The following is a 14,061-nucleotide window of genomic DNA, read 5'->3' on the forward strand; positions in this document are numbered from 1 at the left end:
GCAGCATCATTAATGCCCGGATGCTGGCCTTCCTTACAGAACACAATGTCCTGAGTAAAGGGCAAATTGGCTTTCTACCAAATCACCGCACCACTGACCATATTTACACCCTACATACACTAATTAGTAATCACGTTCACCAAAAAAGTAAGGGTAACATTTTTGCATGTTTCATTGATTTTAAAAAGGCATTTGATTCCATTTGGCAAGAGGGATTATATTACAAAATTATCCAAATTGGTGTAGGGGGTAAAATGTATGACATAATTAAATCAATGTATGTGAATAACAAATGTGGAGTGAAACTTGGTGACAAACTTACGGATCTATTCACTCAAGGGAGAGGTGTTTTTCAGGGCAACAGTCTGTCTCTACATTAATGATTTAGCATTACTGTTGGAGCAGTCTGGAACCCCTGGCCTAACCCTTAATGACAAGGAAGTCAAATTCCTGCTCTATGCTGACGACCTGGTGTTGCTGTCTCCCACACAACAAGGACTGCAGCAGCACCTGGACCTGCTGGAGCAGTACTGTCGGAACTGGGCCCTGACAGTCAACTTAAATAAATCCAAAATCATGATTTTTCAAAAGAAGGCCAGATCTCAAGAAACCAAATACCAATTTAAATTAGGAAACACACAACTTGAACACACCCTATACTATGACTACCTGGGACTAAAAATGAGTGCCTCAGGTAATTTTGGTATGGCAGTGAATGCACTAAAGGAGAAAGCATGTAGAGCATTTTATGCTATTAAGAGAACATTTTATAAAATTGATATCCCTGTTAGAATTTGGATGAAAATATTTGACAGCATTATCCAACCAATCGCTCTCTATGGCAGTGAGGTTTGGGGTCCACTCAGTCACCAGGACTACACTAGATGGGACAAACATACCACAGAAACCCTGCATGCAGAATTCTGTAGGTCCATATTAAACATCCAAAGAAAAACACCAACCAATGCATGCAGGGCAGAATTAGGCCGTTACCCATTAATTATTAACATTAGAAAAAGAACACTCAAATTTTGGTTACACCTTAAATCAAGCCCCCAAGACAGCCTGGGATTCCAGGCCCTGTAATCCCAGGAGATGAAACCCCAAAAGAGTCCCTTCTGCCAACTAGTCCTTGGACTTATTGATCACTCACAACCCAACAACAGTGTCCAGCCTCAACCTCAGACCAGCACTGCTTCACAACCACTAATCAGAGTCAACCAAATTTGTAAACTAATAAAAGACACCTATCTGGAACATTGGACTAATCAAACCAAAACTCAAAACAAACTTAATTGTTATCTGGCCCTAAAACATGAATATAAACTGGCTGAGTATCTGTTTTCGGTCAAATAAAAAGCAGAGACAGATCTTGACCAAATACAGAGTGAGTGACCACAGAAAGGACGCCACAAGAAGTCCTACCTACCTCCAGAACAGAGAGTGTGTGGTCATTGTACCTCAGCTGAGGTAGAGACTGAGACACACTTTCTATTAAAATGTAATAAATATAATAATATAAGAACCGAATATTTTAATAGATTTGAGTTGTTGATCCCAAATTTTAAAGAGCTACATGACAATGACAAACAACTCATTGTATTAGGAGAAGGACCTGCAGCACATCTGGCTGCACAGTATGTGACTGCATGTCACAAAATGAGGGACACATAGGACAAATATACACAATGTGACTATTATCTTGACACGAACCATCTCGACACACACACACACACACACACACACACACACACACACACACACACACACACACACACACACACACACACACACACACACACACACACACACACACACACACACACACACACATTTAATACTGTACATTTTGACCGGTATGACAGTATTTTCATATTGTATTGTGAAAGTTAATGTTCTATCTCTGCTTGTTTTCTGTTATATTTTTATTTTATTTAGTTTTGTTCTTTTGTTAAATTTCATGCTTTGGCAATACTGTAGCTATTACATTCATGCCAAAAAAGCTAATTGAATTGAATTGAATTGAGAGAGAGAGAGAGAGAGAGAGAGAGAGAGAGAGAGAGAGAGAGAGAGAGAGAGAGAGAGAGAGAGAGAGAGAGAGAGAGAGAGAGAGAGAGAGAGAGAGAGAGAGAGAGAGAGAGAGAGAGAGAGAGAGAGAGAGAGAGAGAGACAGACAGACAGACAGACAGACAGACAGACAGACAGACAGACAGACAGACAGACAGACAGACAGACAGACAGACAGACAGACAGACAGAGAGACAGAGAGACAGAGAGACAGACAGAGACAGAGACAGAGACAGAGAGAGACAGAGAGAGAGACAGAGACAGAGAGAGAGAGAGAGAGAGAGAGAGAGAGAGAGACACAGAGAGAGAGAGAGAGACACAGAGAGAGAGAGAGAGAGAGAGAGAGAGAGAGAGAGAGATACAATTACAATAGAGTACAACGCATTGTGAGCTTGTAGATCAGCTATTCTCTATATTGTGCCCAGGTCTAGTCGTGACATCACTATGACATCATCCTTCCTCTTCCATGTCTCCTTTTAGACTGATACCTGTCCATTTAAACTCTAGACGGGCCTGTTGACTGACACCTGTCCATTTAAACTCTAGACGGGCCTGTTGACTGACACCTGTCCATTTAAACTCTAGACGGGCCTGTTGACTGACACCTGTCCATTTAAACTCTAGACGGGCCTGTTGACTGATACCTGTCCATTTAAACTCTAGACGGGCCTGTTGACTGATGCCTGTCCATTTAAACTGTAGACGGGCCTGTTGACTGATACCTGTCCATTTAAACTCTAGACGGGCCTGTTGACTGATACCTGTCCATTTAAACTCTAGACGGGCCTGTTGACTGATACCTGTCCATTTAAACTCTAGACGGGCCTGTTGACTGATACCTGTCCATTTAAACTCTAGACGGGCCTGTTGACTGATACCTGTCCATTTAAACTCTAGACGGGCCTGCCCCAAAGTTATTAGTGCAGCCGCTACCGGCAAACACTGTACACTCAAGACACTGCCCCCGTTGCCACCCTTAGATCTCCATATATGGAGCTGACCTGTTCTGACATTCCATATGTTGATCTGACCTCATCAAAACCTGTGCACTCAAGACACGCTCCATATATGACCAGTGCACGCGACCTCGCAACCTCGCCCTTTATTAGGTTCCATTGTGCGTGAGAGAGTGACTGGCAAGGCATATCACTTCACACACTAGCCCTGTTCTGAATGGGAAATATAAGTTGCTACCTTCAAAAGAGATAATAAATTAATCTGGCCAAGGACTGTGTGTGTGTGTGTGTGCGTGCGTGCGTGCGTGCGTGCGTGCGTGCGTTCAATTAGTTACGTTTTATTATGGCTGCTGTGTTACCAGACACATTTCAGTAAAAGCTAATAATAAAGAAATATATTGTATTGTATTACACAGCTTGGTTGAATGCTTGATTCTGATTGGTCAATCACAGAATTCAGTTGTGTTTTATTACTGAAAAATTACTATATATATATACTATAACAGAAGGTATAATAATCAAAGGTTCGGAGCACCTGCTGCGCCCCGCTTTATTTACTGCTGTAACGGCGGGGCTCCACTGGACGCATGTGACACGGGTCAAAAAACGAACCGGGGCAATTTTAAAGCAGTCACCGAACGCAGCGCAGCGCATCGTAGGCAGTGGAGCCACCCATCATTGATTAAAAAGTGAACATTCCCTGACGGTGACAGAGACGCAACGCTGACGCGTCCAGTGGAGCCCCGGCGTAACATGGAAACAGTTAATCACCTTTCAGGTGATTTATCTATCAACAAGGACCACTCAGCCATACATTATCCCTCACGTATCATACGTCTGTACTCACATGTTTTAATAATACAGTAATATATTGTATCGTATGTCTGTACTCACATGTTTTAAGAAGTAGAGGTGAATATTCTTCTTCTTGATCCAACCTGTAGGATATGAAACACACATTAATATGACAAATGTACACACTAACACACACAGTAACACATGTATTAAAACATGTACACCACACACACACACACACACACACACACACACACACACACACACACACACACACACACACACACACACACACACACACACACACACACACACACAGTGTGTCCCAGAACATTCAGGGTTCGAATGTTCGCTCGTTAGGGTTGGCACTCAAATCTTAATTAATGGGCTTGAACCATTTGTTTTTTTTAAATTAAATAATATATTATTATTATTATTACTATTATTATTATTATTTTAGGGTTAGTACTATGTTCATGTTGTGTTTACAATAATTTGAAAGTCCTGCATGACAGCAGAAGAGACACACACACACACACACACACACACACACACACACACACACACACACACACACACACACACACACACACACACACACACACACACACACACACACACACACACACACACACACACACACACACACACACAGCTGGCGCTTTGGCATGGGGGTAAGATCTTAATTTTCGGGCCTGTTAAGAACTCTAGTTTTCGCCGGCTGCCGGGCGCGGCTGCACTAATAACTTTGGGGCAGGCCCGTCTAGTTGCCCGTCTAGTTGCTGGCCAATACTGATGACATCAGGGATCTCCATATATGGGCTTAATATTGATGACATCACGTGATGTCACCAGGTATGACCATTATATGGGATGTGACTGACTGACGGGAAATGCACAATTTCATAGTTAACTGCAACAAATCCACATGTATTGAACTCTGTTGTTTACTGCAAGAGGGTTTGGTCAATCTAGAGAAGTGACGCCTCATTTTGTAAAAATGAAATACTAATAAAATAAAACAATTGAACAAAATGGGTTTAGGTTGTCTCTCACAAATCATTTCAGCATGGAAGGACTTCGCACATCTACTCACTTGAGAGTAGCCAGTCCAACAGAGAGCAGCTGCTCTCCTCCTGAGGCCCCGGGTTGGTTGAAGCTCATGTCGAGCTCTTTCATGTGGGAGAGGTTGGAACGCAGAGCTGAGGCCAGGCAAGAAAAGCCTTCCTCTGAGACCAGACAGTGGGACAACCTGCAGAGAAACAAACAGTTTAACTAATTGCTTCTGATATTCACGTAGAGATTCACACAGAGAGAAAACACCATTTTTACCTCAGAATCTCCAGTGTGCAGTTTGGGCTCTTCAGACCAACGGACAGTTGAATTATTCCATGATTCCTTAAGCCATTGGAAGATAGATCCAACTCTGTCAGACTAGAGGAGTTGGAACTGATATGTGAGGATAACTCCTTACAGCATTTCTCTGTGAGGTCAGTTTTGTCTCAACCTGGGTTGGAAAAAAGGTTAGACAGACAGACATGTGGACAGGTTAAAAATGTAGGCATTTATCAGACGCTCTTAATCCAGAGTGATTTTGAGTAAGCAAGAAAAACACATGGCAATACATCACATACATACAAATAGTCATCAGGAATCACAAGTAAGCTAAGAACCTAACATCCATCAAGATATGTAGAATATCTTTAGAGTGCTATGTCTACATAAAATGCTATCTAAGTTACATAAGTTGAGCCTTTGCATACGCCTGCAAGGTCATCAAGTCTAGGGAAAGTGCTACGGCAAGTTAACATTACAATAGTATTTAATACTATGCCCAAAGAAGAAGATAAAAATAAAAACAACATATCGACAACCAATCTTTTTAGTGAACAACTAGATAAAATGCCCCTCTGGGCACAGGTCTCCACCAGGCCAGGTCAGGTTGTGGCCTCCTGGTGGCGCTATAATAGGACAGGTCTCCACCAGGCCAGGTCAGGTTGTGGCCTCCTGGTGGCGCTATAATAGGACAGGTCTCCACCAGGCCAGGTCAGGTTGTGGCCTCCTGGTGGCGCTATAATAGGACAGGTCTCCACCAGGCCAGGTCAGGTTGTGGCCTCCTGGTGGCGCTATAATAGGACAGGTCTCCACCAGGCCAGGTCAGGTTGTGGCCTCCTGGTGGCGCTATAATAGGACAGGTCTCCACCAGGCCAGGTCAGGTTGTGGCCTCCTGGTGGCGCTATAATAGGACAGGTCTCCACCAGGCCAGGTCAGGTTGTGGCCTCCTAGTGGCGCTATAATAGGACAGGTCTCCACCAGGCCAGGTCAGGTTGTGGCCTCCTGGTGGCACTATAATAGGACAGGTCTCCACCAGGCAAGGTCAGGTTGTGGCCTCCTGGTGGCGCTATAATAGGCCAATGTGGCAATTGGCCTTGGATGGCAATTGGATGATTTTAGTAATTTTGTTCCAAAAATGTGTTTTGCAAAAATACACCTGTTGGTGGTGCTATAACAGGCCAATGTGAAAAGGGTGGGATATATTCCTCAGGCTAGTAGGAAAGTCTGTGAAATATTTCACGTAAATTGCACGCTGCGTTCATGATTTGAGGATTTTTGTTGAAAATGGGCCAATCCTGCAAACTTTGAAAGCTAATGTTGGCCAATTAGGATGGAATATGAAATATCGGACAGATATCGTCTTGAACACATGACTATATAGATACTGTGTAACGATTTGCAGGACGTTTGGACAGAATCTGGAGGAGTAATATCTAAAAATGTGTTTTTCAAAAGTCCTCCTCCTGGTGGCGCTATAACAGGCCGTTCTTGAACATTTGGGGCAGAGGTCATCGCTGGAGATTAGCTGGTAACGGACGGACGGACGGACGGACGGACAGACGGACAGACGGACGGACGGACGGACGCACGCACGCACGCACGCCTTCGGCCTGGTGGAGACATTAGTGGAATTACTGTGATTTTCTTCTACTAATTAAGGTTACTATGGTAAGGTAAGGGGGGGGGGGGGGGGGGGGTTACTTATCCATTAATGAAACAGAAGTTAATCACAGTGACAAGAACAATCATCATCACATTTCTATAGTTATAGAATAATGGAACTCAGCATCACCGCCCACAATCGTCACCATTAACAATTGAATTGCCCGGGGTTATTTAACCCATTACATTAATGCGCCCATTCGATTTATAAACACGGACCCCTTTTCCGGACGGACCGGCGGAAGTTGTTGATGTGTGTGTAGCAGCTAACAATAGCCACACCACTCTAGAGGTCGATCGACAACAACGGGAGACAAGAATAAATCTATCGAGACTAGCGAATGGGCCGCAAGGGGCGCCGTCTAACACAGGATCTTTTTTCATTAAAAAAACGGGATAATTTAGATCGCGAGTTATGAACGTTTTAAGATTTTCGTTTTCATCAGCTAAACAGAGGGGTTTTTCGAGGACGTCTCACTCTTGCGCGTCACCGAGGATTGCCCAGGAGGCGCGCCTGGGCTATATGCGAGCCATGCGATCCGTTCTCATATCAATAATCTTCGTCTTTTGGACAATACTTCGTCCTGGGCAACGGGCGTTACTAATAGAAAGGACAAAGTACTTCGTCCTGGGCGATGGGAGTGTTAACTGATCAAACCTGAGTATCTTCAGTCTGCATTGTTGACTCTCAAGTCCAGGAAGTAGCTTCGCCATCCCTGCGTCGGTCAAGCTGTTGTAGCTCAAGTCCAGTTCCTGAAGACTAGAGCTGGAACAGAGAACTGAGGCCAGATGTTCACAGCAGCTCTCTGAGAGGTCGCAGTGACTCAGCCTGAATGGAGACACACCACACACACACACACACACACACACACACACACACACACACACACACACACACCTTATTTGAGTGTCTTTGTTCTGAGGACTGTGTTCATGGAACTGGATCCTAAATAATCAGAGAGAGAGAGAGAGAGAGAGAGAGGAGAGAGAGAGAGAGAGAGAGAGAGAGAGAGAGAGAGAGAGAGAGAGAGAGAGAGAGAGAGAGAGAGAGAGAGAGAGAGAGAGAGAGAGAGAGAGAGAGAGAGAGAGAGAGAGAGAGAGAGAGAGAGAGAGAGAGAGAACGAGAGAGAGAGAGAGAGAGAACGAGAGAGAGAACGAGAGAGAGAACAAGAGAGAGAACGAGATAGAACGACAGACAGACAGACAGACCAGACAGACAGACAGACAGACAGACAGACAGACAGACAGACAGACAGACAGACAGACAGACAGACAGACAGACAGACAGACAGACAGACAGATACTGACGTCAGACTCTTCAGTATACAGTGTGGGCTCTTCATTGCATCACAGAGCCTCTTCACTGCATCTTCATCCAGGGGGGTATCAGACATCTCCAGTTCAACCAGATAGGATGGATTAGAGCTGAGAGCTGACACCAGAACCTCACATGCTGCCTCATTGATGCCAACGCCACAAAGTCTGTAATTACACATTAACATAGAACATGTGCTAATATTACAAAACAATCAGTTTATACAGCACCACACTGGCAATAACAACACTGTAATATACACTACAATTACTATAAATATTACTACTACTACTATGGAGGCATGGGTAATGAAATTACCACAATGATAATAAAGGTAAATGTTTAACTTAATTTGTGATGACACACACACACACACACACACACACACACACACACACACACGACACACACACACACACACACACACACACACACACACACACACACACACACACACACACACACACACACACACACACACACACACACACACACACACACACGACATCTACTACATTACCCATAAGCCTCACTGAACCTGAGCGGCGGAAACGGTAAGCTACTCAAATGTTTACTTATAAGTAAAAGTATCAATACTGCAATGTATAAATACTCTACTTAATGTATTAAAGTAAAAGTAATCATAATGCAGAATTTAGAGTTTTCAAAATGTATAAAACATTTCGAAAATAGCAGATCTACAAGCTCACAATGCGTCGCATTAGGACGCGCTGTGAGCTCCTAGATCAACGTGAGCTACAGTATGTAGAACAACGCGTCACATTGCGAGCTTGTAGATCGGCTATTATCAAATAGACTAGAGTGGTAGGGATAGAGTATAGTGGTTAATTTATGTTTAGTAATACAAATCTAAAACATAACTAGTAACTAAAGTGTTCAAATAATTGTAGTGGATTTTCTTCTCAGAATGTAGTTTTACTCAAAGGTACATAAGTGTTGGCATCAAGTACTCATTATGCAGACTATTCCGTTTTATGTCTAAAATGTATTACAAATCTTTTGAAAATAGCTGATCTACAAGCTCACAAACGTGTTGCGATGTGACACTAGATCGCCTATATTTTCCAAATAGACAAAGTTTAAATAGGGCTGAAGTGGTTAATGTATGTTTTGTAATAATAATCAAAATCTCCAAATTAACAAGTAAATAAAGTTTTCAATAAATTGTAGTGGAGTAAAAGTACAATATTTGCCTCTGAGATGTAGTGGAGTAGAAGTAAAAGTATAGAAAATCAGAAGTATTTCAGTAAAGTTAAAGTACCTGGAATGTTGTACTTTAGTAAGTACTGGGTACTTAGTTATACTTTCCACCACAGCCTAATATTACTAATATTACTATAGGTTATTTTTATAATCATAATAAGAATAAATGTTAAAATGTTTTACATTTAAAAGTACGTAAAGAGTTTAGTTGACTCTTTAATGCCAGCATGACTGATTGTCAACATGTTGTGACTGACTGACTGACTGACTGACTGACTGACTGACTGACTGACTGACTGGCTGACTGACTGACTGACTGACTGGCTGACTGCAGCTTTAGTATGATTTCCTTCATGTTGTTCAAATCCCCATGAATACTAACCGAGCCTTTCTGCAGTTCCTCACAGCTGGTAGCAGTCTCCCTTGCCCCCATGCCGATGTGGCATTGTATTTGTCCAGGTCAAACTCATCCAGAACTTCCTCTGACATCAGCAGCATGTGAGCCAGAGCTGAACATTGGGTTTCAGACAGTTGTGTCTTAGATCTGTCCTCTGACTCCAGGAACTGTTGGATCTCCTGATGAACTGAGTCGTCCTTCATCTCCATCAAACAGTGGAAGATGTTGATACATCTGTCAGGGGAGGCATCATCCTCCTCAATGCTCATCTCCTTCAGGTTGTTGATGACTCTCTGGATCTCCTCTGGACTGTTCTCTGTCTGACCCAGCAGGCCTCCTAACGGACTCTGGCTGGACTGCAGTGAGAGGCCATGAAGGAAGCGGATGAAGAGGTCCAGGTGGCCGTTCTTACTCTTCATGGCTTTAAGGATGGCTTTCTTCAGGAAGTCACCCAGGGACATGTGACTGAAGTCATCTTCATCATCTTCATCAGCATCATCATCATCATCATTTTCATCAGCAGCATCATCATCATCATCTTCATCTTCATAATCATCATCATCATCTTCATCTTCATCTTCATCAGCATCATCATCTTCATCATCATCTTCATCAGCATCATCATCTTCTCCCAGGAATGTCTTCAGCACCTCTGTGTTCCTCTCAGTGAAACAGTGCATCAGGTAAACTGCAGCCAGGAACTCCTGAATGCTCAGATGAACAAAGCTGTAGACCTTCCTCTCACCTTCCTCTCCGAAGATCACACTTTCTCTTTTGAAGATCTGTGTGCACACTCCCGAGTACAGCACGGCGTCGTTCACATCAAGACCACACTCTTCCAGGTCTTCTTGGTAGAACATGACGCTGCCTTTCTTCAGATGCTGAAACGCCAGCAAGCCCAGCAACAGAAGACCCTCCCGGTCGGTCGCCATGAGCTGCTGTTGACTCAGCTCACCTTTCTCACCATACTTAAGGTTCTTCCTACATATCTGGACCAAAATGAAGTGGGCGAACATCTCAGTGGGAGTCGTGGGCAGCTGTCCTGTCCCGTCGCTCTTCAACAGGACCTCCAGAACCGTGGCAGCGATCCAGCAGACGAGTGGGATGTGACACAGGATGTGGAAGCTCTTTGTTTTGTTGACGTGTGAGATGATCCTGCTGGCCAGCTCCTCGTCATCACTGAACCTCTTCCTGAAGAACTCCTCCTTCTGGGGGTCTGTGAACCCTCGTACTTCGGTCACCCTGTCAATGCATTGAGGAGGGATCCGATAGGCTGCCGCAGGTCTGGTGGTTATCCAGAGGAGAGCCGAGGGGAGCAGATTCCCCTTGATGAGGTTCGTCAGCAGCACGCCCACCGATGATGTCACCGTGACATCAGAGACGATGTCATTGTTGTCGAAGACGTCAGAATCAATGTCAATATTCTCGAATTTCAGCGGAAACCTGCTTTCATCGAGACCATCGAAGATGAAGACAGTCTTACAGGCAGCGAGCTGCTCTGCTGTGACCTTCTTTAACGTTGGATGGAAGTCATGGATCAGTGAGAGAAGACTGTGCCGCGTCTCTCGGACCAGGTTCAGCTCCCGGAACGACATCAGAATCACGAGATCGATGTGCTGATTGGCCACGCCCCCCGCCCAGTCCAGAGTGAACTTGTACACGGAGAAGGTTTTCCCAATGCCGGCGATGCCCTTCGTCAGAACTCTTTGGATGTCTGTCTCACCGGCTGCCAAGCGCTTGAAGACTTCAGTGCACTTCATCTGGTCAAAGAGGCTCTTCCTCATCTTGGACGCTTTCTCAAGCTGCCACACCTCATGTTGCAGATTAACCCCTTCACTGTCTCCCTTTAAGAGGTAGAGTGTTGTGTAGTTCCTGTTGAAGGAGGTTCCAGGTACTGGTCCGGTGATGTCATCTCGCTGACCTTCGATCCTCTTCATCACACCGATCACATATGGGTCTCTGACATGTTCTGGAACACAACCGTTCAATGTTATTAAACCATGTTCTGGAACACAGCCGTTCAATGTTATTAAACTAAACAATGTAAATTGAACACTGACTCTGAAACAACTCAAAAGGCAACATAAACTATTTGACTAGTATATCTAATTCTCTATTTATTTACTTACTAAATTAGTGAGCTATGATGAATTACATGTATAATACTAGAATTTCGCGGGCCTTCGGCCCGCTCATCCTAGCGCCATGCGATGCGTCACAAATGGGAAGAAGGCAATGGCAACCCATGATGTTTTCATTTATGCATTTGCTTGGAAAGCGCAAAGTTGCCAAGCTGGCTGAGTGGCCCGGTTTGGTTTTGTGTATTTGCGTATGAAAGCGAGCATGGCAAGGCGCAGGAACAGTATACTGTACTGTACTGTGCTGTAAGTCTTTGTACTGTACTGTACTCATGTGTACTGTACTGTTCTCTGTACTGTTGTTATTAGTGTTGTGTTCTTATTTTTTATTATTATTATTATTACATGGATTAATATTCTGATGTACTGTACTGTTCTCTGTACTGTTGATATTATAGTTATTAGTGTTGTGTTCTTATTTTTTATTATTATTATTATTACATGGATTAATATTGTGATGTGAGCTTTCTTTCTGTACTGTACTGTACTCATGTGTACTGTACTGTTATCTGTACTGTTGATATTATTGTTGTTATTAGTGTAGTGTTCTTATTTTTTATTATTATTATTATTATTGAAAGAGAGCATGGCAAGGCGCAGGAACAGTATACTGTACTGTACTGTACTGTAAGTCTTTGTACTGTACTGTACTGTACTGTACTCATGTGTACTGTACTGTTCTCTGTACTGTTATTAGTGTTGTGTTCTTATTTATTATTATTATTATTATTATTACATGGATTAATATTCTGATGTACTGTACTGTACTGTTCTCTGTACTGTTGATATTATAGTTGTTATTAGTGTTGTGTTCTTATTTTTTATTATTATTATTATTACATGGATTAATATTCTGATGTGAGCTTTATTTCTGTACTGTACTCATGTGTACTGTACTGTTATCTGTACTGTTATTAGTGTTGTGTTCTTATTTATTAGTATTATTATTATTATTACATGGATTAATATTCTGATGTGAGCTTTATTTCTGTACTGTACTCATGTGTACTGTACTGTTCTCTGTACTGTTATTAGTGTTGTGTTCTTATTTATTATTATTATTATTATTATTACATGGATTAATATTCTGATGTACTGTACTGTACTGTTCTCTGTACTGTTGATATTATAGTTGTTATTAGTGTTGTGTTCTTATTTTTTATTATTATTATTATTACATGGATTAATATTCTGATGTGAGCTTTATTTCTGTACTGTACTGTACTCATGTGTACTGTACTGTTATCTGTACTGTTATTATTATTATTATTAGTGTAGTGTTCTTATTTTGTATTATTATTATTATTATTATTAGCGTTTTGTGGCGTGTGTGTGTGTGTGTGTGTGTGTGCCATTTCAGCTGCATTGCGAGGCGATCCAAACCCCCCCCCCCAACCCCCAACCCCCCCGCGCACGCACGCACGCACGCACGCACACACCACACACACACACACACACACACGTGTCTGCAGTGACACTGCGTTGTACACAGCTGTTTTGTGTTGCAGCGCGTTGTTGCAGCGCGCACGTGTGCGTGTAGTGTTGGTGTTGTTGTTCTTATCCATATATGCGCCTCGGTTCGTCCCGATTGTACCACGCCAGGTGTCGACGCGGTCGTGTTTGCATTATTGTAACTGTGTATGTAATCGCGGCGCTCTCCATCAAAGTTAGAATCAGTGTAGAACCTGTGTTGTTGTTCTTCTTCTTCTACTTTTGGTTTCCGGCAGGCTGTACACTGTGTGTGTGTGTGTGTGTGTGTGTGTGTGTGTGTGTGTGTGTGTGTGTGTGTGTGTGTGTGTGTGTGTGTGTGTGTGTGTGTGTGTGTGTGTGTGTGTGTGTGTGTGCACGAGTGTGTGTGTGTGTGTGTGTACTGTGTAACTTCCGGTAGTGTTTCCGGAAGTGTGAAAGGTAACACGAAAAACACGTGGGTCACGTGGTGGGGTTTTGAGCCATTGGGAAGGGGTGATGTAGTGTTGCCAGGTCCACGTATTGTAAGCGAGTGGTAGTGTGTGTAAGTATAGGCTGTAGGAAGTCAGGGTTTGCGGCCTTGTTTACATAGACGTGGCAACAATGTTGGCGGCGCAGCCAATGAAAAGAGGGGAATCACGGGATGCAGTGTTGCCAGGTCCGCGAATTGTAAGCGAGTTGTAAGTAGCGTGTTGAATGGCATTT

General features: G+C 43.2%; 1 protein-coding gene across 1 annotated transcript in view; it reads right to left on the bottom strand.

Annotated features, from left to right (window-relative positions):
• The window catches only part of LOC306918574 (NACHT, LRR and PYD domains-containing protein 12-like), a 43,590-nt gene that overhangs the window by 16,207 nt on the left and 13,322 nt on the right, over nucleotides 1-14,061 (bottom strand). The window contains exons 3-8 of the mRNA XM_079531467.1: nucleotides 9,737-11,720; nucleotides 8,124-8,297; nucleotides 7,502-7,644; nucleotides 5,151-5,301; nucleotides 4,915-5,070; nucleotides 3,918-3,961 (exon numbers count right to left, since the gene is read on the bottom strand). Coding sequence (XP_079387593.1) covers nucleotides 3,918-3,961; nucleotides 4,915-5,070; nucleotides 5,151-5,301; nucleotides 7,502-7,644; nucleotides 8,124-8,297; nucleotides 9,737-11,720 — 2,652 coding nt within the window. The remainder of the gene's footprint in view (nucleotides 1-3,917; nucleotides 3,962-4,914; nucleotides 5,071-5,150; nucleotides 5,302-7,501; nucleotides 7,645-8,123; nucleotides 8,298-9,736; nucleotides 11,721-14,061) is intronic.

This window comes from Electrona antarctica (genome assembly GCF_951216825.1).
Source record: "Electrona antarctica genome assembly, contig: scaffold_247, whole genome shotgun sequence".
NCBI lineage: Eukaryota > Metazoa > Chordata > Actinopteri > Myctophiformes > Myctophidae > Electrona > Electrona antarctica.